General features: G+C 37.9%; 1 protein-coding gene across 1 annotated transcript in view; it reads left to right on the forward strand.

Moving 5' to 3' along the window:
- Positions 1 to 7,685: 7,685 nt before the first annotated feature.
- Positions 7,686 to 26,324, forward strand: part of LOC149791590 (xanthine dehydrogenase/oxidase-like) — a 123,971-nt gene continuing 105,332 nt past the window's right edge. The window contains exons 1-6 of the mRNA XM_089970144.1: positions 7,686 to 7,765; positions 10,739 to 10,796; positions 16,555 to 16,651; positions 17,334 to 17,442; positions 21,711 to 21,837; positions 26,234 to 26,295. Coding sequence (XP_089826270.1) covers positions 7,718 to 7,765; positions 10,739 to 10,796; positions 16,555 to 16,651; positions 17,334 to 17,442; positions 21,711 to 21,837; positions 26,234 to 26,295 — 501 coding nt within the window. The 5' untranslated portion in view covers positions 7,686 to 7,717. The remainder of the gene's footprint in view (positions 7,766 to 10,738; positions 10,797 to 16,554; positions 16,652 to 17,333; positions 17,443 to 21,710; positions 21,838 to 26,233; positions 26,296 to 26,324) is intronic.

A 26,324-nucleotide genomic window follows, 5' to 3' on the forward strand; every position in this document is an offset into this window, starting at 1 on the left:
AGTTACCTGTATTTGAAAGTGAAAGTGATCAAAACGGATAACACCAATCCAGGAGGCGATGCTAGAGTAGCTCCTGTCAACAATTTCATGCATTTCTTGTTCAGCGAAGTGGATATGTACTTGAATAACAAACTGGTCAGCAGGAGCATGGATACTTGCCCATATCGTGCCTACCTGGAAAATCTCTTGACGTACGGAAAAGAAGCCAAGAATACTCATCTGGATGCTTGCGTGGTATGGAAACCTGACACGGCAGGTGTGGCCACGTTTAGCGACACAGTCCTGACAGAAGATGACAATCCTCACAATGTGGGGTTTAACGACCGTCGTAAGAAAATTCTGCAAGGGCGAAGTTTAGAAGTGATGGATAGTTTGCATTTGGACATGTGGTTACAAGAAAAGTATTTGCTCAACGGGGTGGATATCCGTCTGAGACTGAATCGTAGCAGTGCCGCTTTCCATTTGATGGTCCATGCCAACGAATACGAAACTATCATTCAAGAAGCCCGACTTTACGTGCGTCGTGTGGAAGTGTTACCTAAAGTGGGAAACGACGTCAGTCAGACGTTGAGCAGAACGACTGCCAAGTATCCGATACGACGCGTAGAAGTAAAAACGTTCACCATTCCCGCTGGACAGCGTTCTATGATCGAAGATCATCTGTTCCAAGGACAGTTACCCAAACGTTTGATTGTTGGTATCGTCAGGAATTCAGCCTTCAACGGAACCCACGAATCAAAATCCTTTTGAGTTTCAACATTACAATGTGTCCAAGATCGAAGTCAGTCGCGACGGCAAGACCTTGTGTACCCGACCCTTTGAGCCTAACTTTGGTGTCGCGAAGAATTATTTGAGATCGTACTTGTCCCTGTACGAAGCCACGGGACAGTTAGGAACCAACATCAGTCACGGTATTTCGTACGACGATTATGCAGGAGGCTATGCTTTGTGGGGTTTTGATTTCACTCCAGACCAAGGCAGCGACGAGGGACATTTCCACCCTATAAAATCGGGTCAGATTCGTGTGGAACTTCAGTTTGCAAATCCACCTCCAGATCACACAGTGAACGTCATCCTGTATGCAGAATTTGACAATACCATAGAAATCAACAGTTTGAGAGAAGTCATTCTAGACTATTAGAAGCCATGGAAGATTGTTATCCCTCTTTACCTAGTGGAGAAACTTTGGAGATGGAATGTGAGGAGACCGGGGAAGAAGAAGAATCCCAAGACGAAGAAGTTATCATGATGAAGTCAAGATGGCCAGAACAAGAAGCCCATTTAGTTTCCTGTTTTGCTACATTCCTTGCAGATATAATGAAAGAATTGATCAAGGAAGAGTGCTATGGATGTCACAACGATCATCCCAGTCAAATTCAACACGACAAATGTCTGATGTTGAGTCAAGAAGAAAAACTGGACGAATATCTGGACAAAGCTTGGGGTCTCATCGAGATAGAATTCGTGTTGAACGAGTGGTATAAAGGCTTGGATAAACATTCTTCTCCTCCATTAACGTCTCTGGAGTGCCCTCGCATTGAATCTCTCTTGGACCAGAGTAAGAAGTCGGAGCTAAACGCCTTTTACTTGTCAGACATTTTCAAGCAAAAAGTCAGGATCGAATTGATCACTTAACATTACCTGTGAAGAAAAAACCACACAAAACATGGATACCTGGGAACTTTATTATCTTTTGAACCACAGTTCGTACACGGCTTCTTGGAATCCTGTCGTCTGTGCTAAAGATGAACCCCCTCATCGCAAACCTCAAGACCATCAAGCTTATGTGATCAACACGGACGACAGTCATCTCCCAGGAACCCACTGGGTAGCCGTCTACTTTCCTCAAGAAGGATGTGTGGAATATTTCGATTCGTATGGATTGCCTCCTTTGGAAGACGATATCATTGACTTTATGAGAAGAAATGCTCAGACCACCCGATTCAATAATGTGAAATTACAAGGCACAGATTCCTTGGTGTGTGGACAATATTGTGTGTATTTTCTGCATCATCGCAGCGTGGGTTATTCCTTAGAACATTTAGTGACTCATTTTGATCCTCGTTCTTCTTCTATAAACGATGTGAAAGTAGATCGATGGTTTTGTGACCATTATGCTTATCTTTTGTCTCAAGCTAGGAAACGTAGTGTCCATCAATGGCCTAATGACTTCCAACAGTGGAAATCACAATTTCATTCACAACGTTGTCAACCCTGTCCAAAATAATGTGTGAGTTGCAAAAAATGTTTGTCATTTGAAAAAAATGTTTGATGTTATATTGTTGAATTATTGTTAAAATGTTATAGTTGTTTGTTATTGTTAATTGATTTTGAATAAAAAATGTTGTTTTGAAAAAATGCCTTTGTCTTTTATTTGGCTATAGGTATCCTGATTCATGCTCTTTGACTTCTTACTATCCCTCTCATGACACTCATTGAACGCTGCAGGTCGAAAACCGTGGAGGGATGTTTTCCTTCACGTCCGCGCTTTGACTTTAAAGCCGGGGTAGTTTCCAGTCTAACCATCCATTGTCGACTCATCCTCCTACGAAGATGTGCTCCAAACTAGCTAAGCTAAACGAAGCCTACGTGAATTTGCATAGGGTCAGACACAGTCTGATACCGAAGCCAGAAGAGATAGAGAATGTGAGAATGTTAAAAGTCACTGAAGACCTGATAGAAGAGCTCTTCAGAGAAGAAGTGAACAGGGAGAAAGAAGAATGGACAGAGAAGTACAGACTTCAGAAACAGCAGAGAGAGCAGCAACAGCAAGAACAACAGCAGCAGGAGGAACCTGAACCTGACAGAGGCTTTGTCGATTGTCGTATCGACACCAAAGAGTTCTTCTTCTCTTTCCGAAGAAGCAGACCTATCGTCAGAGGACGTCGCATTCTTAGAAACTAAAAGATCGCCCTAGCTTCAACTTCGCACAAAAAAAACCCCAGCCCTTTCCAGGGCTACCGCAATCTCTAGAAAAGAAATAACAATCAATTTGCCAATGTGTGTATGTGTGTATGTAGAGTAGTGTGAATAAACACTGACTCTTTTGTGGTGCGAGTGTATGTGTTTGTATGGATAGCAGATAATGATCATGTTTTTTTTGCTGTTTGACGTGCGTGGAGAGTAGATTTGGGGTTTGATTTGATTGCTTTGGGTATGCGAATAGTACATTGAAGTGATTAATGAAAATTTTTAAATTAGTAATGGATAGTATTAAAAAAAGTGTTTCTTTTAGGTCCGCGCGTTTTTGGTCATGATCTAGGTAATATAACTTTTGTCTTCCCACTCATGTTTATTAGCCTTTCAGTCAGGTTGTTAAGGACTAGTTAGCCCTATACCTGAGTGGCTAAATTAAAAAGTACTCTTTGAGTATATAAAAGCCTGGGGGATGAGGCTCCTTTTCCTTCCCCCAGAAGTAATTAAAAATCACGCAGTGCGTGAATAAACAAGTGGTACATGTTCAAAAGAACGAAAACCACTATAATCCAACTAACTAACTAACTAACTAACTAACTAACTTTTGCCTTGGGGGATGTTTTCCTTCACGTCCGCGCTTTCACTATAAATTAAAAATCGCTAGGCAGTCTAGCTACCCTAGTTGATTGATCAACAATAAAAATGAGTAGCAGACTTGAAAAACTTTTTGAACTCCAGATGCACCTGGAATATGCCAGATGCCTCCTGAACGAGCTGGCTGCGGAGGTCCTTGTGGAAGAAGCCAGGATAGAACAGGAGGAGGAAGAGAGAAAAATGAAAGAAGAGGAGGAAAGAAAGAGAGAGATCAGGTGTCACCCTATGATGAACCCTGTGTGCAAGGTGACACCTGAGGGAAGGACATCTCCCCAGCCTGTAGCTGAACCACAGTCACAACGTGAACAACAAGAACCAGTACAGGACCCACAGGAGGTAAGGAGGCCAGTTGTTCATCCTCGAGTGTGGAATAGAAGACAAAGAAGACAGAGGGAACAAGAAGTGTTCACTATTCCGCACACGGAGGAGTGGGATAGTGAAGCCACTCAACACCCGTCTGCTCTTCCAACGACTCAAGTGAATTGGACCAATGATTGGAGTAGACGTTGTATCTGTGGTGCCAGACCCGGAAGGTGCCATCATTAACCAGGTGCCCTGGAGTTAAAAAACGAAAACAGTCCTTTTCAGGGCTAGCCAAACCTTTAGAAAAGAAATAATCGATTTGCCAATGTGTGTATGTAGAGTAGTGTGAATATAAACAGCGACTCTTTTTTCCTAGTGTGAGTGTATGTATCAGTGTTTGTAAGTGATCAAGTAGGTTTGTGTGAATGGTAGATTATGGGGTTTTGTAAGTGCTCACGTACGTTTGTGTGGATAGTAGATTATGGATTTCATTTTAATGCTTTGCGTGTGTGAATAGTAGATTTGTTTATTGATGGTTCACGTATGTGGATAGTAGATAATATGAAATGAGAAAAGTAGGGGATGTTTTCCTTCACGTCCGCGCGTTGATTGGTCATGATCTAGGTAATATAAATTTTGTGTCTTGGGGGATGTTTTCCTTCACGTCCGCGCTTTAACTATAAGAACCCACAAAGTTCGTCGTTCGCACCATTCTAAGGAATAAAAAACGAAGATGGATGTGTCCCAACTGTTTAATGATTTAAGGCATGTTTATTTTTGGATGGTGGATGGTGAATATGGAGTTGAAAGGATTGGAGGTTAAGAACAAGTCTGCACTACGTGAACGAACTAAAATTAGCGAGGGAGATGATAGAGGGATTAATTGAAGAAAAAGTGAAGAGATTGAGAGGGCTGATAAATCCCCTTTATGTCAGAGTGGGGACAATAAAAGAGGCCATGGAGAAGGTAGAAGAAGTAAGAAGGTTTTTGGAAGAGATAGAACAAAGGTCAGAGTGGCCCTTTGTCAAAAGGAGTGTTGAACAATTGAAAAAAGGGGAAGAAAAGATGAGAAAGGTGATAGATGAAGAAGTGAAGAAAATCAAGGACAGGTGGGCAAAAGATAGGAAAGAAGAAGAAAATAGAAAGAAAAAGGAAGAACTAGAGAAACTGAACGCTAATTGGATGAAAATCCAACAGAAGTTCCGAGCCATGGGTCACCCGGACTGGATACCGGAAACAGAAAAGAAGAAGAAAGGAATAATGGAAAAAATAAGGGGATGGATAAAGAAGTTAAGGAGTTAGAAGAAGAAGAAGAAACCCAAAGACCCTTTTCAGGGCCACTCCAATCTCTCGAAAAGAGATAGACTTTCAATTGCCTACCCCTTTTTTTATATTTTTTTTAATTTAAAAAAACTAGAGACCCCTTCCTGTTTCAATTTTCGCCTGTTCCATTTCCATAGACCCATCAGGTCCCGACCCTGTTCCATTTTCCCTTGACGCTCAACAGTCCCATATTCCCATGTTAAATTTCCCTTGACGCTATATTGTCCCACGATTTTTTCCCATGTTAAATTTCCATTGACGCTATATTGTCCCAGGGGTGTTTTTAATGCTAAGTCCCATTGACGCTATACTATCCCTATTCACTGTTCAAGAGATATCGCTCACCTTGCCTGCATAATTTAGCAATTAACCATATCAGTAATCAGGCTTGTGTATTATTTTAAAAATACAAAGAAAACTGTCTCGCAAACTTGATGTCATGATAATTGTCCCTATTTTACTACATACTGATAAAAGTTTCTTTTTCTAAAGATAATTTCATAGTTGATATGCAGTCTCTTACTGGAAGCAATTCAAGATCTTGGTGATACAAACACGATTACCAAGTTTTATAGAAACTGGATGAGGAACATAATCTCATGGTTCAAAGAGGTAACAAGCACAGCCAAATCAAATGCAAAGTATCTCATTAGTATGCGCTGAAGTTTTATACCATTTTGGCGCCCTGTGCGAACTTTGACTTTGCCCCCTCCCCTACACACACACAGAAAAAACAAAAATGACCAGCGTAATTTGGTGCACCTTAAAGCCTGGCGCCCTAGGCGACAGTTTAGTATTGCCTATATGGTTGGGCCGGCCCTGTATATAGAGTATGTCTATGATAATGATAAGGTGGAGCAAACTTTGATTGGAAATCTGTTTCTAGGTGGTAATAAACTCAGCCAATCAACTACAAAATTGTTTTCTTGATCTTAATCAAACTCGTCCAGCGTCTTGATAATGTAAAACAATTTATGGAGTTTTATCAAAGTCTGATAAGAAGCATAGTTACATCTGGACTATATTAGAATATTTACCGTGTTTGATTAAAATGGGGTCATAAATACTATCTCGCATGGGGAAAAAGCTAAATCAGTCATAAGGAAGATCACCTCATTAATGCGCATGGATATATCATATTATCGATACGGTTCAAGACGTTGATGATACAAGCATAAATTCCACATCTGGTAAAAGTCAGATCACAGATGCAAGATCACATCATCAGTATAAGTGGATCTCGTCCATTGTTGAATCCGTGCAAGATCTTGATATTATAAGCACATATTCCAAGTTTGAGCAAAATTGGATCAGAAATATGACTTCCTGAGTGGAAACAAGTCAATTCAATAAAATTAAAAAAAAGAGATCACCCCATGAATATGCATGCATCTCATTCATTTGATAGAGAGAAAAAAATCAGATCAGGAATTCCTGAGATATAACAATATATGACCTCTGATGTAATTAACATGTAGGTTCCGAGATTTGTATCATTTGATAGATAAAAAATAAGGCAACCCCGCTAAACTTTTACCACATTGTTTTTACACAATAATAATTATACATAAACGGAAGGACAGGGGAAACCCACACCAAAACACACTTTTTGAAAAACAGGGTGTCACTTCCAAGTTCTAACCAGCCATATATGCTGGGATGGAGCTAAGAGGTGTCAACAAAGAGATTTGTAGTCACGTGACTCTGAATGCAAATAGCCAGATCCAGCTCAAATTTCAGCAACGACGTACTTTCGTCTAGTCTGTCAGCGGATTAAAGACATGATGAATGCCATGCTCACGATTTTTGAGAAAATAAATCATATTCCTATCGATATCATGCAGGTATATATCGATGAAACGTCGTTCAAGTGTGCTGGGTCGGCCAGAAAGCGGCTACCCCCATGCCGACACCAAATGGTGTCGGCGAATTCCAACTATTCGATAAAGAATGCGCTCTGACCCTACACCCCAACATAAATATACAATACAGTATATCAAAAAAATGGGGTGGCAAGGGTCAGACGAAAATCAGACTAAAGAAGTTTATGCATCCCAATCCCAAATTTCTACCGGCAATTGTCATGTCCGAAGGTCATTTTTGACACCATGTGATGTTTACAGTGCAAACACAAGCATTTCTCCTAGATGACAGTTCTGCAAAACAGTGTGTACTAAATAGGCTGATGCAACTCAAAATAGTTGTCATCCAAGCCGTTTTTGAGATATTCTACTGGCCCCAAACCCACGTTTTCACTGTTATGGGAGGCTGGCTCTTCTTCCTAGCCGACTATTCGTATTTCACTATCAACATACTGCAGAGTAACTGGAAGGTGTACACTAATTTCAAGAACACAAGCCCGAAACACCTAGTTCACAAATATATCCATATCTTTAAATAGTAAAGAATAATGCCTGAAAAAGTCACACCATAGCCTTAAGTTAAGAAATTTGCCAGCAAACAATTTACGAAACTGGACTTTGTGCCATCTGATAACTAAAAACTGGTGATACTTGCAGATATGTCTGTTAATGGTGATACGCTTACATTTTTCGTCAATGGACGAATGGTGCATTATCACAGGCGCTCTCTCTCTCTCTCTCTCTCTCTCAAAATCTCGCAAGGTCCAAACTGAGTGTTATTTTTATATATTGCAGTTCATTGCGGAATTGTATTAATCAAATTTTCCTTGAGGTACCTTAAAGCTGTAGTAATTTGCGAACAGTGTTTCAATTTACGAGAACACTGTACTAATTTACTTGGGGTGGGGGGTGGGGGTGGAGTAGTCCTACGCTGCAAGACATAAAACATGTTTTTGTTTTAGTGCTCGCCATCATCCCACAGAACAAAAATATCACATGTAAGACCTTGACGCTGATATTTACGTTGTGGGCGTCAAGCACTAAAACAAAAACAACATGTGCTATGTCTTACATTGTAGGACTAAAATATCGGGTGATGTGTCTTACTTTGTTGGACTGGGGGGGGGGGGGAGAGTTCCTCGTCTGATCTAACCAGACCATACGAGTGACCCCCTCCATAACTTTATGTTTACCCAAAGGCTTATGTGTTGTGATATAAGTGCTGTATCTTTACAGTTAGTGTTTCTGTGTTTTTCTTTACTATGTGATTAATATTCTTGGGCATTTTTTATGGTTTGTGTAATTGGTGGTAAAGGGTTTTGTCCATTTGGAATTTTTTTTTTTTTTTTTTTTTACACTGTCTTGTACAATTACAGATTGGACGTCAGTGTCTTGTATTTCTTATTCTGTTTCATGGAGCTCCTCGTCATATGACAGCTAAATATAAGTCTCTGATTTTCCTTATCCATTCACTTTCTTCGGGACTACTCCGGTGGCCTACGGTGGTTAGAGTGTCTGCGTCAGATGTGGGAGGTCATGGGTTCGATGCCAAAGATTTATAAAAATGGTTCTAACAGCTGCCTCGCTAGGCGCTCAGCATTAAGAAGTTAGTGTTAGGACTGGTCGGCCTTATGTCAGGATAATGTGACTAAGTGGGACATCATGCTACATGTCTGCGGCATGATGCCCCAGTGCTAAACATCACTATAAACTGCCACACTGCAGACATTGTAGTGATATGACTGAATTTTTTTTTAAATCTACGTTAAAAATTCAAATCACACACACACACATACTTTCTTTGGAAGTTGTTTGTGATTGGTCAGTTTGAAATTCTTGATTTAAGGATTTTCATGCCTTTTTTTTTCTTCTTTTCTTTTCATTTGTTTGTGCTGATTTTTCTGACCTTATAAGCTTAATTTTTGGGGGCTGTTGTAGTTGCTGTTTCCTATTTTGTGGTTTAGGTACTGGTACCGGTACTGGTTTCTTTTCTTCTTTTTGGACTGCTCCGGTGGCCTAGTGGTTAGAGCGTCCGCCTCGGATGCGGGGGCTTGTGGATTCAATCCCTGGTTGAGTCATACCAAAGACTTACAAAAATGGTACTAACAGCTGCCTAGCTTGTCACTCAGCATTAAGAGGTCAGTGTTAGAAGTGGTCAGCCTGGTGTCAGGATAATGTGACCGGGTGGGACACCATGCTACATGTCTGTGGCATGATGCTCCAGTGCTAGACATGACTGAAAAATTGTTAAAGGTACATAAAAAATCCAAATCACATACACACACACATGCTTCTTCTTGTATGTTCGGTGTGTAGTTTTCTGTTTGGGAAAATGGTGATTTCTCTCATATAGGTTGGACAGTTTTGGGGGGTGTCCCATGTTCCCACATTTCTTACATTTCCTATGGTATATACATCCTTTATACTAAGATTTTGCAAGGAATCCACTGAGAAAGAACACTTTCATCATTTTCTTTTTTTTTTCCTTTTCTATTTCTAGCATTCTAACTCCATTTTTTATTGGAAATCCGGTGTGTGTGTCTATTCTCACTTTTGTGACTTTAGTTTGGAACTTTTTTTCAAATCTTTCCATTCTAGCTTCTAGTGGTATTTCTAGCAGAATATCTGTTATGTGCAGTTCAGCTGTTCTTTTTTTATATCTTTTTCAAAAAGGGTGCTGGTTCCCTTATGTTAACAGTTTGCCCTCCAAATTCCATATTCCCATATGGAAGTATTGGTGTGTTACCTCTTGGTCTTAGAAAATATCTGTCATCCCCTATCTTATTCAAAGACTCCACAAGTTGGAAAAAGTCTTTGTTTAGTATTCCCAGAGCTACCCTTACTTTTGTCATCCTGGGTCTATTCTCTATGGCTATCTCCCTCATATTAATTTCTTCTTCTTCTTCTTCTTCTTGTAGGGTTTAACGCCATTTTTCAGCACACAATAGGCTGTACATGGTGGCCAGTATTAATGGTGGAGGAAGAACCCGGGAAAACCCCGGAATGAACCACCAACCCACGAGAAGCTACTGGCAAGCTTTCTCACATGGCAGAATCCGAGACTCGAACCCACACAGATAGAGGTGAAATGGCAGTGATCCATAACGGAGAGTGCTTTAGACCACTTGGCCACTCAGGGCCCCTATTAATTTCTTGTGTTTCTTGCTTATATGAACATTCCAGAAAAGAATCCTCACTTGTTTTGACTTGTTTCGTATCAAAATACTTTTCCAGTTCAGATAGTTCTCTGTGTTGTGACATTTTTTTTTCTCCTCTGCAATCTGTGAATACAGTTCAGTTCAATTATTATTGAGTTTGCGTAATATGTATTGAGTTATAGTTATATTTTTATGTACAATATTCCATAGATGTAAGTTTCCATTCAAACAATGATGTAGTCCCATATTCAGAATTCTGTAGACTTCTGTGCGGTTTGTTTAGTTTTAGCCATGGCTGGTCACTATTTGACAGACCTTACTTCGCATTAAAACATTGTATGTTAGGTCACTTATACACATAGTCTGTTTTTTTTTTTTTTCTTTTCTTCTATAAGTTCCCAGATTAGCCCATTTATGTATTGAGTCTCTTGATTTTCAGTACCTAATGGTCCAACATTAGGAATGGTAGGAGCAAAAAAAAGCAATTTAAATATATGGTCCAGTTATATCTGTATTTTGCAGGTTTTGGAGAGGGAGCCGGATCCAGAAGCAACTCTACTGCAGTACCTCAGGAGAAAACGTATTCTTAAGATAAGATCCATTTGCCTATTGTCATTTATCCACATTATCAGAGCTACACGTGAGCTACATGAACAGTCTATAGCCAGTCATGTGCAGATTTGGTATAATCCAGACTCATCCACATGAATTTCTTCTTTAGAATCATTTTTCCTCCAGGTTCTTAGATTTTTTCCTACAATACAGTGGTGTTTTTCTACAATTCAGTGGTGTTTTGTAGATTGCTTTGTGATATTATACAGACCCAGATATAATGCAGTATTCCCTGTAACACTAGAACTGAAAATTGGGGGGGGGGGTGAATTTTCATTCTTGGGATAAAAGTATGTCATTTATATCAGCAGAATCCTTGGCATTTTAAATGAGCTTAAATGAGGGTATGATGTTTATTTTTTTAATCTATGCTATGTGTCTCCTTATAGGCTTATAATCCATCAAAATTGAAGGTCATTCAAAGTCACTGGGTTTATAGTTGACCACTTCATTAGCAAAGAGAACCGCTCTGGTGGCCTAGTGGTTAGAGTGTCTGCCTCGGATGCATGAGGTTGTGGTTTCGATCCCCAGTCGAGTCATACCAAAGACTTACAAAATTGATACTAACAGCTGCCTCATTTTGCGCTCAGCATTAAGAGGTTAGGGTTAGGACTGGTCGGACTGGTGTCAGGATAATGCTACATGTCTGCAGTATGATGCCCCAGTGCTAGACATCACTGTAAACTGTCACACTGCAGACATTGTAGCAATATGACTGAAAAATTGTTAAAACTATGTTAAAAATCCAAACCACACACACATTAGCTAAGACCTCTACATGCGAATCTTATTTCTATTCTTTTTCTTTTGAAAGAAAGAAAGAGAGAGAGAGAGAGAGAGAGAAAGAAAGAATGGAATGAAGCAAGGACAGAAAATAGAAAGTGAGGAATAAAGGCACAAAAGAATACAACTTAGGGTCCTATGCAAATATAGGTCATGTACACGATACTGTGCACCACTGATGTGTATAGTTTATCTTCAGCCTATGCAAAAATAAAATCACTGAATAGATGAGTAGATGTATTAAACTCGTGTTTATATATGATTTCTTTCAACTTTGCAATGAGTTCAGGTTCTATTAGGTCTTATTTTGCCACTGTGCATTAGGTCGTATATTGCCATATTGCCACTGTGTATTAGGTCAAATTCTGCCACTGTGAATTAGGTCCTATATTGCCACTCTACATTAGGTCATATATTGCCACTGTGCATTAAGTCCTATTTTGCCATTGTGTATTAAGTCCTATTTTGCCACTGTGCATTATTTCCTATATTACCAGTGTGCATTAAGTCCTATTTTGCCATTGTGCATTAAGTCCTATTTTGCCACTGTGCATTAGGTCATATATTGCCACTGTGCATTAGGTCCTATATTGCCATATTGCCGCTGTGTGTTAGGTCCAATTCTGCCACTGTGCATTAGGTCCTATATTGCCACTGTGCATTAAGTCCTATTTTGTCATCGTGCATTAAATCCTATTTTGTCATTGTGCATTAAGTCATATTTTGCCACTGTGCATTACGTCATATATTACCACTGTGCATTAGGTCCTATATTGCCACTGTGTATTAGGTCCGATTTTGCCACTGTGCATTAGGTCTTATACTGCTACTGTGCATCAGGTCCTATGTTGTCACTGTGCATTAGGTCCTGTTATACCACTGTTGATTAGGTCCAATATGCCACAGTGAATTATGTCCTATGTTGATAATGTGGATTAGGTCCTATTATACCACTGTTCATTAGGTCCAAAATTGCCATTGTGCATTAGGTCCTATTTTGCCACTGTGCATTAGGTCCTATATTTTCACTGTGCATTATGTCCTATTTTGCCACTGTTCATTAGGTCTTATATTTCCACTATGCGTTAGGTCCTATATTGCCACTGTGCAGTATGTCTTATTAAGCCAGTGTTTATTAGGTCCAATTTTCCATTGTGCATTTGGTCCTATTTTGCCACTGTTCATTAGGTCTTATATTTCCACTATGCATTAAGTCCTATATTGCCACTGAGCAGTAGGTCTTATTATGCCACTGTTCATTAGGTCCAATTTGCCATTGTGCATTAGGTCCTATTTTGTCACTGTTCATTAGGTCTTATTATGCCACTGTTCATTAGGTCCAATTTGCCATTGTGCATTAGGTCCTATTTTGTCACTGTTCATTAGGTCCTATATTGCCACTGAACATTAGGTCCAATTTTGCCACAGTGCTATTGTGGTTGGCTCGGTTTGTTATACCCATTTTAATCAATTGTTTGAGGTTTTAGTAATTAGGTAAATACTCTGTAGCATCAAAAACTCTTAAAACTACAATACTATTTAGGTTTTGAAACAAAATATAGTACATATACAGCACAAAAATAAAATGCCTATTCTACATTAGTAAAATTCTTTCTCTGGTAGTTACCCCACCTCCCCACTTCCACCACTATTTTGTGGCTAGGAAATTTTCTCCAAGTTATGCAAACATTTTTATGGCTGTATGAGAAAAAAGAAAATCTCCCGTTATAATACTTTAGAGTTTTGAACATTTTCTGTTGAGAAATTTAGGAACCATTGGAAAAATTCAAAGCACCTGTGAAAGTGTGTGAATTTCTGGATGCATATGTCTTTATATGTTCCAGTTAATGGGAGACTTCACATGGAAGTCTACTTCCGACCTGCTGATATAATGAAAGACTTCACGTGAAAGTCTACTTCAGACCTGCTGATAAACATCAGTTTTCTCACAGATGTTTTGAATCCCAAAAACCTAATTTAGTGGTATCCATCAGTCCCAAATTATTAGTTTTGACTTTGCAAGAAAAGGAAGATTTTCATTGGGCAACACAAATTATATATATTAAGTTTTTAAGAGGTTATTCTAGATGATTCCTCGGGAACATTAAAAAAGAATACTTTAAAACTTCTTAATATAAATATACATACATTTGGCTCAGCTGAACCTTGCCGTCATGGCCGCTGTAACATGTCCATTTTCTTGAGCTGCAGACTTGTTCACAAGTCGAACACAAAATAGTAAAACATTCAACACCAGGCAAAATCTTTAATTCGTTTCCAGAAATATAATTTATCTAATTACATGTCACAAATGAGGAAAACAGTGTAAAGGGCATCCTATCCATATACACTGAAATAGGTTAAAATGCAAGATTTGATATAAATCACATTGAAAACAAATTGATTTCCAAACATTTCAATAGTGTAGATCATTCAGTAAATGATTGTTATGTACCTTTCAGCTGAAGTGGTAGAAAATCAGACAAATCTGGCAAACAGAGATTACTGGATTAGAAATTTAAAGACATTAACACCTTTTTGGTGTGAATTTACATTCAGAAATAGAATAAATTAATCCTTTCATAATTACATATACTGTAAGACAATAGCAGTAAGACAATAGCAGTAAGAACAATAGCAGTAAGAACAGTGAAGTTGGTTGGAGCCAGATTACACAAAAGTAAAACAAAACTTTCCAGATATTTGTCAGCAGAAACAGGTAACAGCCTGTTTGTAGAAAGTGTAATTTAAGTCATAGTATATTCTAATCAGAAACAGGATAAAAAGCGGGCATTGTTCTCCTTAGGCCAGTGGACACTGAGGTTCCAATAATCCAGTACATGTTGGGGTTCAAATAGGCTAGAGCATATTGGGGTTCCACTAGGTCAGTGCATATTGGGGTTCCACTTGGCCAGTGTATATTGGTGTTCCACTAGGTCAGTGCATATTGGGGTTCCACTTGGCCAGTGCATATTGGTGTTCCACTACGTCAGTGCATATTGGGGTTCCACAAGGTCAGTGCATATTGGGGTTCCACTAGGTCAGTGCATTTTGGGGTTCCACTTGGCCAGTGCATATTGGGGTTCCACTTGGCCAGTGCATATTGAGGTTCCACTAGATCAGTGCATATTGGGGTTCCACTAGGTCAGTGCATATTGGGGTTCCTCTAGGTCAGTGCATATTGGGGTTCCACTTGGCCAGTGCAAGTTGAGTTCACAACCTTCAGCCTTAATTCTGAACCTCTTTATAGTAAATACCCTCCTCAACTTCCCAGTCACTTATTACTCCATTCCTTTACTACTTATAAAGCATGAAATAGCAAGTACAATTGGTAATTTTTGCCTATTTATTTATCCATTATATTTTTTTATCATCACTCTATTCACAGCATATGTTTTGTTTGTTTTTTACAATGCAACCACCAAAAATGGCCAAGCCTCTGGAGTAAAAATAGTCTAATGGTGATAGAAGTCCTTGCATGCCTAATGACCTTTAGAAAATTTTCAGCTGGGTTACCTTGTGATTGTTGTCAATTAAATATAAATATAATTATTGAATTAATTATTAAAATATATATTAAATCCAATTAGTAGTTATTTGTTGATTAGTAAGATTAATAGAAATATGGTCAGAAAAACCAAACTTCCAAGCATTCAGTGTTCATTTATTGATAAAATTGTCAAAGTTTTCTTCACTGGAAATTTTCCTATTAGTCTGAACATTTTCACTGCATAACAACCCGGCATGTTTATTAGATCAAATACTAAAAAAGACTATTTCCTAAGTACCAACCATTCCGAGTTTTTGTAGGATAACCTGATGACATTCATACGTAGATAACTCCTTGAACTGAGGAACACAAAGAAACATTTCCATGTATGTGAAATGAGATTCTCCATAAAAAATATAGAAAAAGTATCAAAGCAATTCAAATTGAAAATTGAATGGTTCTAATCAGACTTGGTCTGATGTGCATGCATGTGTAGTTTGGATCTTTAACATAGCTTTTAAATTTTTTCCACTTATATCACTACAATGTCTGCAGTGTGGCAGTTTGTAGTGATGTCTGGCACTGGGGCTACATGTCACAGACATGTAGCATCATGTTTCACCCAGTCACATTATACTGACACCAGGCTGACCAGTCCTAGCAGTAACTTCTTAACGCTTAGCACCAAGCGAGGTAGCTGTTAATGCCATTTTTATAAGTCCTTGTTATGACTCAGCCAGGGTTCAAACCCACAACCTACCGCATCTGAGGTGGTTGCTTTAACCACTTAGCCTACCTGAGTGGTCAGCCAGTCTGATGAATAGTCATTAAATTTAAGTTCCCTTCATGAGGGATGTGATTGACTGTGACATTAATAAAGGATATGGCAGACTGTGACATTAATAAAGGATATGGCAGACTGTGGTACTTATGAAGGATATGGCAGACTGTGGTACTTATGAAGGATATGGCAGACTGTGGTACTTATGAAGGATATGATAGACTGACATTTCAAAAGGATATGATCGATTGACACTTGTGAAGGATGTATAAGACTACTGGTGTTTATGAAGGCTGTAATACTCTACAATGTTTATTAAAGATGTGATGGGTTGTGAAGTTTATGAATGAAGCAATAGACTGGTGTTTATGAAGGTTGTGATAGACTGGTGTTTATAAAGGATTTGATAGACTGGTGTTTATAAATGAGTGATAGACTGGTGTTTATTAATGAGTGAAAGACTGGTGTGTTTGAAGGATGTGATAGACTGGTGTTTATGAATGAGTGTTAGACTGGTGTTTATGAAGGATGTGATAGATTACTGTTTATGAAGGATGTGATAGACAAATTTTTATGAAGGATGCGATAGACCTTGATGGTTAAGTACTGTATATACAGGCTGGTTCCTTACAATAAGAATACATATAATCCTTAACTCAGAATATCATGCAGTTCATCTCACAGGAACCAAGGAAGGATGTGGACATGGTGGTTGTGGTTCATGCACAGTGATGGTGTCTAAATTAAATTCAGATACTAAGAAAATAGTGTATCCTTTTTGTACCTCTTCCATGATACCACATGGTCACCAGCTTTAGAAATGGTCAAAAAATTCTGATTGGGCTTATTACCAGACAAAGGTATTTTTTTGTAAATGAAATATATCGATGGTTATTTTGAAACATCAATTTATTGAGTGGATGGTAATAATTTTATTTTCAATTTTCATAATCAAGGGCTAATAATCTGTCTCACAGCTTAAACTCCGATTATATATGGCTCTAGTAATGTTTTTGTGAAACTCTGTGCTTACCGAAATGGCCATGAAAGACGACCTTTTAACCTTTAACTTTGCTTGTTTCTTTTTGATTAGTATATACGTGCACATAGTATTTGTTCACATGCTGATGTTGATAGTAACTAATCTTTTATGTCTGAAAATCTACATGCTATTGAGAACTAGACGTAATCACTTCATGTACTAATTATACTAACAGTGATATCACAATGGTTGATAAATACACATAGGCTTCTGGGATTGCCCTGCTTGTAATATATCTTTCAGGAGATAAGCAATACATCATTCAGAATATTATTGTCTTGTCCTTAATAATCTTGTGATTTTATGTGTTTTTGTTTTTAAATAGATAAGTACATGAAAAGGCTCTTTTCTTCCTCCTTTGCTTTTCTATTTGAAATCCTAAAATTACTGCCTTGATCACAAAAATCAGCCATTACTCAGTTAATGCCTGTCTCTTCCCCTTATGTGCTGCTCAAGGACTGGCAATAACAACAGTGGAAGGTGTTGGAAATACAAGAACCGGTCTTCATGATGTGCAGGTATAGATCATATTATGGAATTAAAGAAAGATTTCCTTGTAAATAAAGTTTGGAAAATTAGGCAAGATTTTTATGTACAGAAATCCCCCATTATAATGCTGTCCATGAGAGCTGTATAATAGACAGCCTTAAAGTGAGACAACATTACAATGCTGTCCATAATAGCTGTATAATAGACAACCTTAAGGTGAGACAAGATTATAATGCTATTCATGAGTTCTCTAGTATAGACAGCCTTAAGGTGAGACAAGATTATAATGCTATTCACGAGTTCTCTAGTATAGACAGCCTTAAGGTGAGACAAGATTATAATGCTATTCATGAGTTCTCCAGTATAGACAGCCTTAACGTGATACAAGATTATAATGCTATTCACGAGTTCTCCAGTATAGACAGCCTTAAAGTGAGACAAGATTATAATGCTATTCACGAGTTCTTCAGTATAGACAGCCTTAAGGTGAGACAAGATTATAATGCTATTCACGAGTTCTCCAGTATAGACAACCTTAAGGTGAGACATGATTATAATGCTATTCACGAGTTCTCCAGTATAGACAACCTTAAAGCGAGACAAGATTATAATGCTATTCACGAGTTCTCCAGTATAGACAACCTTAAAGCGAGACAAGATTATAATGATATCCATGAGAGCTGTATAATAGACAAACTTAAAGTGAGGCAACATTGTATTGCTGTCTTTGTGAGCTGTATAATGGACTTAGAATGAGACAACAATATAATGCTGTTTGAATTCTGTAAGATAGACAAACTTATAAGTGAGACATCAATATAATGGTGTCCGTGAGTTCTGTCTGTTGGACAGCCTTAAAGTGAGACAACATTATAATGCTGCCCATGAGTTCTGTAAAGTAGACAAACTTAAAGTGAGAAAACATGATGCTGTTCATGAGAGCATCATAATAATACATGTGACAGAAAAGACAGGTCAAGTCCAGATAGATACGAGATTTTCAAAATTTAATCACAAGTCTTTACCTCAAAAGATGGAGGATTTTCATCGACCAGACTTTAATCCTGCAAATGGACAAAAATGACAACTATTGGACACATTCCGTTTTTTATATATAAAATTGAACATCATCTCATTAAGTCAGTTCTTTCACAGTATATGTACCACAAGCATTTTTAGCATTTCTTAGATCATTGCTGGATTACATTGGTGGCAGTCCCAATCATTGTTGATCTTAAAACTTAAAAGTTGCCACAGTTCGCTGAATAGTCTAAAGTGTTTGCCTTTGCCAGTCACTTCCATCTCTTAGTCTGCTTTGGTTTGATTCTCTAGGTCAGTCAATTTGGGTTAGTGAGAAAGCATGCCAGTAGATTCCTGTGGGTTGGTGGTTCTTACCAGGATTTCTGGGGTCTTCCTCCACCGGTTATACTGTCCGTCATGTATATCCTATAATGTACTGAAAAGTGACGTTAAAATCGAATAAGAACATCAATACTTAGGAGATGTATTCCATTACCGAATCCAGGTTTCCTTCAGAGCCACCCTGAATTTTCATCAGAATGAAAAGTTACCTTCATGTCTGCATTGGAATATGGAAATGGCAGTACAACTATACTGAGTCCACTGCGAAGTTTCAATTTTTCCTGCCTTTAGGTAGATTCAGATTGCTGGCTGCCTGTTAGAACTGGTCAGGATTGGTATTGTCAGGGTATAATGTTGCTTTAATGTAAGATTCTTCTTATAAAGCATAAATGCATGCATTATACCATCACACCCTTTGTGACTTGAAGCCTAATTAATTTTGCAGACACCTTTGTTGTTATTATTAGTATCACTATTACCAATCTTTAATGATGGCAATCAAATCTGGAAAATGATTAATGCTTACTGGTATTACAGACCAAGACAAAGTCCCCATTCATCCCAGGTATTACTAATTACAATGGCAATTAGTGACATGTACATAGGTCTGGATTACATTGATGATTAAAGAGAATTAAATCGCGGTCTCTGGTGTTTATATCTGTTTTTGTGGTGTGGCCATTCATATTAGTGATGAACGCTTACTTTGGCTAAAAATTCTTTCTCTCTGGTCACGTTCTGCAGATGGTCACTCGCAACAGTGAGTTTATAAAAATTATAATTATTATTAATAATATTAGTTTTGGGGCCCCGAGTAGTCTAAAGCACTCACTGTTATGGATCACTGTCATCTCACCTCTGTCTGCATGTTTTCATGTCTCGGACTCGGCCAATGTGGGTACATGAGAAAGCTTGCCAGTAGCTTCTCGTGGGTCAGTGATTCTTTCCAGTGTTCTTCCTCCACCATTTATACTGGCTGCCATGTATAGCCTATCTTGTGCTGAAAAATGGCGTTAAACCCAACAACAACAACAATTATTATTATTAAATTAAGTTTATGATTTCTTGGGAACAATAAAATAGTTTGTGGCTTAAGTGGTTAGAGTACCTGCCTTAGATGTGGTAGGTCAAGGGTTCAAACCCGGATTGAGTCATACCAAAGACTTATAAGAATGGTACTTACAACTGCTTTGCTTGGCGCTCAGAATTAAAGGGTTAGTGTATGGACTGGTTGGCCTGGTTTCAGGATAATGTGACCGGGTAGGACATCATGCTACATGTCTGTGGCATGATGCCCCAGTGATAGACAGAACTATGAACTGCCACACTGCAGACATTGTAACAGTGTGACTCAGATTGTTAAAGCTACATTAAATATAAAAGATGTTCCTATACGAGTAATTTTTGTCCATTTGCTTGAGAAGGTTTGAACAATTTATTTGTTATGGAATATTATTTTGACTAGAACTGACAAATGATGAGTGAGAGTCCCTATTGCAGTGAGTGTGGATGTAATGGGAAGTCAGAGTTGCTGGGACTCCTTTCTCTCACATTTCTCTGCCACCAGCTGTCCTCTCCTCACATCAGCGACTGCTATGCCCTTGCAGACCTTCAGTCTCCAGGTGCCTCAGTCCTTGGCCTGCACTTCCCAGCAGTTGGGTGAAATGTCACATGCCTTCGTGTCCCTCTTGCACACATGGAGCTTGATTCTGACATTGAATTTCCACTATCCTTCAATCAGATACGTCCTTTCAAAAGTAACATTATTTATGATTGGTTACAACAAAATGTAACATTGTTTATGATTGATCACAACAGACTCTCAAGTTCAAGAGCTTTATGATTTTCAGGACAGGTCTGGAAATCACAAAAGTTCTTCATTGATTTTAAGATGAAGTTTTCACTATCAGTCAATCAGAAATGATCTTTCAGAAGTAACTCCATTTATGATTGGTCCTTACAAAATCTTCAGCTGAGGATTTTAATGATTTCCATCTAAATCTGCCACGTACCATCAGGTCATTATCTACATAGTTTGCATAAAATCATTATTAGAATGAACAACTTTGACCCTGATCTGCTGGCTGGCAAATGGTGCCATAGGCTGATTAAGTTCATGTTCATCACATATTGATACTCATTATACACAAAGTATTATGGTGTGTGTGTGTGTGTATATATATATATATATATAGAGAGAGAGAGAGAGAGAAAGAAAGAGAGAGGCCTCACTATGATGTGCCTCTCAGTATAACACAATCCCTGATATAGGACTAGTATTATTAAGTTACGGACTCATTTATAATGGTTTAATTATATTATTTCATACAATGTCCATGACCTTAATTATATGATGCTAATTTGTATGGCTCTCCTGAACAGTGATATAGTTAGGGATCATTGTATTATATGCATACATGTTCTTTTCCTAAATAACCTGCCTAATTGTACCAAAAGTTTTCCAAACTTACCTGTCTTATTGTATCAAAAGCTTTCCAAACTTACCTAATTATATCAGTAAGTTTCTAAAATTACCTGCCTAATTGTATCATAATTTTGATAATTTTGATGTTGAAGTATACAATTAAATGTATAATTTAAAATTATTATATGGTGTTTAGTTGCTAACAGTCTGTAGGAATTCTTTTCTTTGCCAGAATTTTATTGGTGGCGTTTCATTATAAAAATGGCATTAGAGTTAGAACCAGATGGGTCTTTTTTTAGCTGCTTCTTTATAGTATATTGCGACTTGTTTATAATAACTTTATTAGTCTTTTATTTTTGGAAGTAGTTGAACATTATAATTAAAGTGTTTGTGCATGTTTATAAGATTAAATCGGTTACTGTGAAGCAACTTCAATGTTCTCTTAGGTTTCATCATGCAAGGGCACCACAGAGTATTACAGACATTTTCATTCAAGACTTTCCTTTTCAGAAAAGGCTAATTGAATCACAAGGTCTGCAGTGTGGATTCTGCACCCCAGGCTTTGTTATGTCCATGTTTGTTTTCCTTCGTAACAACCCGACACCTTCAAAAGATGACATAGAGAAAGCACTTGAGGGTAAGATTAATTTTTGAAAGGAACCAATAGTTTTTCCAAAATGCTTGTTTTGAACAGATGGCTTTTCAAACTAGTATCCCCACAATGATGTAGCATGTTAAATGAAAATCACTTCCAAAGGCCAAAACAGTATCAGTCCTTAAAAAGTTTAATGAATCCTTCAAGTCTTTTCAAATAGAAAAAGAATTGGAGGGGACATTTTCACAGTTTGAAGTTTTGGTAACAAAAGCCTGCTGTACATATGGTGGTGAAGCTGGACAAGTACATTTCAACAGCTTGATGTCTGTGTTACAAGTACATTTCAGCAGTTTAATGTCTGTGTTACAAGTACATTTCAACAGCTTAATGTTTGTGTTACAAGTACATTTCAACAGCTTGATGTCTGTGTTACAAGTACATTTCAACGGCTTGATGTCTGTGTTACAAGTACATTTCAACAGCTTGATGTCTGTGTTACAAGTACATTTCAACAGCTTGATGTCTGTGTTACAAGTACATTTCAGCAGCTTGATGTCTGTGTTACAAGTACATTTCAACATCTTGATGTCTATGTTACAAGTACATTTCAGCAGTTTAATGTCAGTGTGAGAAATATTTGAATCATCTGATGTCTGTGTGACAAGTCCATTTCAACAGTATAATGTTAGTGTGACAAGTACTTTTCAACAGGGGGTCCTGAGTGGCCGAGTGGTCTAAAGTGCTTTCTGTTATGCCATCTCACCTCACTCTGCGTGGGTTTGAGTCTTGGATTCGGCTAATGTGGGTATTTGAGAAAGATTGCCAGTAGCTTCTCATGGGTTGGTGGTTCTTTCCTGGAGTTTTTCTGGTTCTTCCTCCACCATTAATACTGGCTACCATGTATAGCCTATCGTGTGCTGAAAAATGGCATTAAACCCTACAACAACAACAACTTTTCAACAGTTTAATATCAGTTTGAGAATTATTTGAATAGTCTGCTGTCTGTTTGGCAAATCCATTTCAACAGTTTATTGCCAATGACAACTACATTTCAGCAGCTGATGTCAGTGTGTCAAATATATTTCAACAGCCTGATGTTTATATAACAGGTACTTTCAAATACTTTTAATTAATTCATTTTTCATGGTTAACAATTTAATGGCTGTTGGCAAAAATTGCATTTTCATGGTACTTGAGTTCTTAGAATGATGGAAGGATAAATGTTCATTATGTCTTTAAATCCTCAGAAGGAGGAGGGGGCCCCAAGTGGCCGAGTGGTCTAAAGCACTCTTCATTATGGATCACTGCCATCTCACCTCTGTCTGCACCAGTTCGAGTCTCGGATTCAGCCAATGTGGGTATGTGAGAAAGCTTACCAGTAGCTTCTCGTGGGTCGGTGGTTCTTTCTAAGGTTTTCCCAGGTTCTTCCTCCACCATTAAAACAGGCCACCATATATAGCCTATCGTGTGCTGAAAAATGGCATTAAAACCCCACAACAACATCATAAGAAGGAAAGGCATTTAAATGTTCATTATGTCTTTAAATCCTCAGAAGGAGGAAAGGCATATGAAAAGATAAATGTTCATTTTGTCCTGAAATCCTTGGAATGAGGAAAGTCGTATGGCTGGATAAATGTTCACAAGTGTTGAAATTCTTGGTTTGTAGCAGCCACTAAGGCATGAAAATTGGTAGCGCACAAAAAGTAGTATATTGACTTAACAAAGTTCATGATTTTGAATTAATTCTTAGAAAAACAACCAGATGAATTGAAAAGTCATCACCATTAACAGTGGCAGGTAGATTAATTCCCATATCAGGTATGAGATATTGCAAACCAGTGAGTTAATTCCTTTTTAGTTTGGTGGAACAGTGGATTTTCCAGGGGGACTGATTTCACTAACACACACTTGAGACATATTTTATTTCAAAAATGAATGCAAAATTTTATCTAGCATATTGCCAAGCAGACTGATGGTAAACAGACTCAAAGCATGTTGCCTGTTACATAGTTCAAAGCAAACTGACAGTAAACAGGCTGAGTAGACTGACAGTAAACAGGCTCCAAGCATGTTGTCTGTTACATAGATCTAAGTAGACTGACAGTAAACAGACTCCAGACATGTTGTCTGTTACAGAGATCTAAGTAGACTGACAGTAAACAGGCTCAAAACGTGTTCAGAATGCACCTTTATTCTCAGGATTCCCATTGTCATAGATTTTATGGTTGTTACTAACCACAAATTTAAATACCCAAGTTCAGTGTCCTGTCTATCAAGACAATAAAACCTTATCTCTAATCAATAAATCCATGTACTGACAACCTTCTCTCTAATCCATACATCTATGTACTGATGACCTTCTCTCTGATCCATACATCTGTGTACTGACAACCTTCTCTCTGATCCATACATCTGTGTACTGACAACCTTCTCTCTGATCCATACATCTGTGTACTGACAACCTTCTCTCCAATCCATACATCTATGTAGCAACAAAAAATGTTTTTTTTTCTTCTCAAAAACCTTAAATATTAATAGTCATGAAAATAAATTATTTTGTTGTTGTGTTCACCAGCTATGTTGAAAACCATACATACTTTCTTACAAGTCAAGTCCAGCTATGTTGAATACCATACATACTTTCTTGCAAGTCAAGACCAGCTATGTTGAATACCATACATACTTTCTTGCAAGTCAAGTCCAGCTATGTTGAATACCATACATACTTTCTTGCAAGTCAAGTCCAGCTATGTTGAATACCATACATACTTTCTTGCAAGTCAAGTCCAGCTATGTTGAATAACATACATACTTTCTTGCAAGTCAAGTCCAGCTATGTTGAATACCATACATACTTTCTTGCAAGTCAAGTCCAGCTATGTTGAAAACCATACATACTTTCTTGCAAGTCAAGACCAGCTATGTTGAAAATCATACATACTTTCTTGCAAGTCAAGTCCAGCTATGTTGAAAACCATACATACTTTCTTGCAAGTCAAGTCCAGCTATGTTGAATACCATACATACCTTCTTGCAAGTCAAGTCCAGCTATGTTGAATACCATACATACTTTCTTGCAAGTCAAGACCAGCTATGTTGAATACCATACATACTTTCTTGCAAGTCAAGACCAGCTATGTTGAAAACCATACATACCTTCTTGCAAGTCAAGTCCAGCTATGTTGAATACCATACATACTTTCTTGCAAGTCAAGTCCAGCTATGTTGAATACCATACATACTTTCTTGCAAGTCAAGTCCAGCTATGTTGAATACCATACATACTTTCTTGCAAGTCAAGTCCAGCTATGTTGAAAACCATACGTACTTTCTTGCAAGTCAAGACCAGCTATGTTGAAAACCATACATACTTTCTTGCAAGTCAAGTCCAGCTATGTGGAATACCATACATACTTTCTTGCAAGTCAAGTCCAGCTATGTGGAATACCATACATACTTTCTTACATGTCAAGTCCAGCTATGTTGAATACCATACATACTTTCTTGCAAGTCAAGTCCAGCTTATGTTGAATACAATACATACTTTCTTACAAGTCAAGTCCAGCTACAAACAACCTAGATCTTCATCCTGCCATCCCATAATGCAGCAGCAGATCAAGGTTAGTGTTATTTGTTCTACTGAATATTCCTAGCAAACTGCATAGACCATGATTGGCCAGTGCATCTGGCAGTTGCAGTGAACTCAGAAGCAAGTATATACTGAAGTCCTTCTGACATATTGGCTATCAAAACATTTGTGTTGTTACTGATGGCTATTTTTAATTGTTTTATTTTGTTTAAAATAGTTATCAGTAACATCACAACTGTATGGATGGCTGAAATTTATTAGACTATAGATATTGGTCCCACTATCCTTTTGTGATCCATTTGCTTGTAAAGAAGACGATAGAGCATCACCTTGTTTCTCAGCAAAAGGATTTCAAAATGGTTTAGATAAATAAGATTTATAAATTTATCTTTTGTTAAAAAAAAAAATATTTTCACAAGGATGCCTCCAAAGTGCACAACTCTAATGGAAGACTGACATTGAATTTTCAACTTGAAAACAAAACAAAATTTCCATTAATTAAAGAATTATTTTTTATGCAAACAAATGAAGGAGCATGCTGCTTCCTTATTTTTCTGTCCTCAAATGATGCAACTGCATGACATTGTGGTTACTTGGCTTACCAGACCCAGGCATATGGAAAACATTGCAAATTAATCCAAACTTTTTGATAATATAAATGAAGTTGGGACTATTTGACTTATAAGAGTGTGATCAACCCTGCATATGTGTTCACATGTTCTTTTTAAAACATGCCTTTTACTTATGTCTCTACTTGTTTGTTATTTGAAATTTAGCATACTGAATGCAAACTTTTACTTGAAGTTAAAATAGCAACAAGAATCTATTAAAATTTTTATTTTCCATCAGGGAACCTTTGTAGATGCACTGGATACAGGCCAATTGTTGAGGCATTCCAGGAATTTGCCCAGGTATTTTAATGTCTGTCATTCTGTCTGTC

Source organism: Sinohyriopsis cumingii, chromosome 9, assembly GCF_028554795.1.
Source record: "Sinohyriopsis cumingii isolate HCF-2022 chromosome 9, ASM2855479v2, whole genome shotgun sequence".
Classification (NCBI taxonomy): Eukaryota; Metazoa; Mollusca; class Bivalvia; order Unionida; family Unionidae; genus Sinohyriopsis; species Sinohyriopsis cumingii.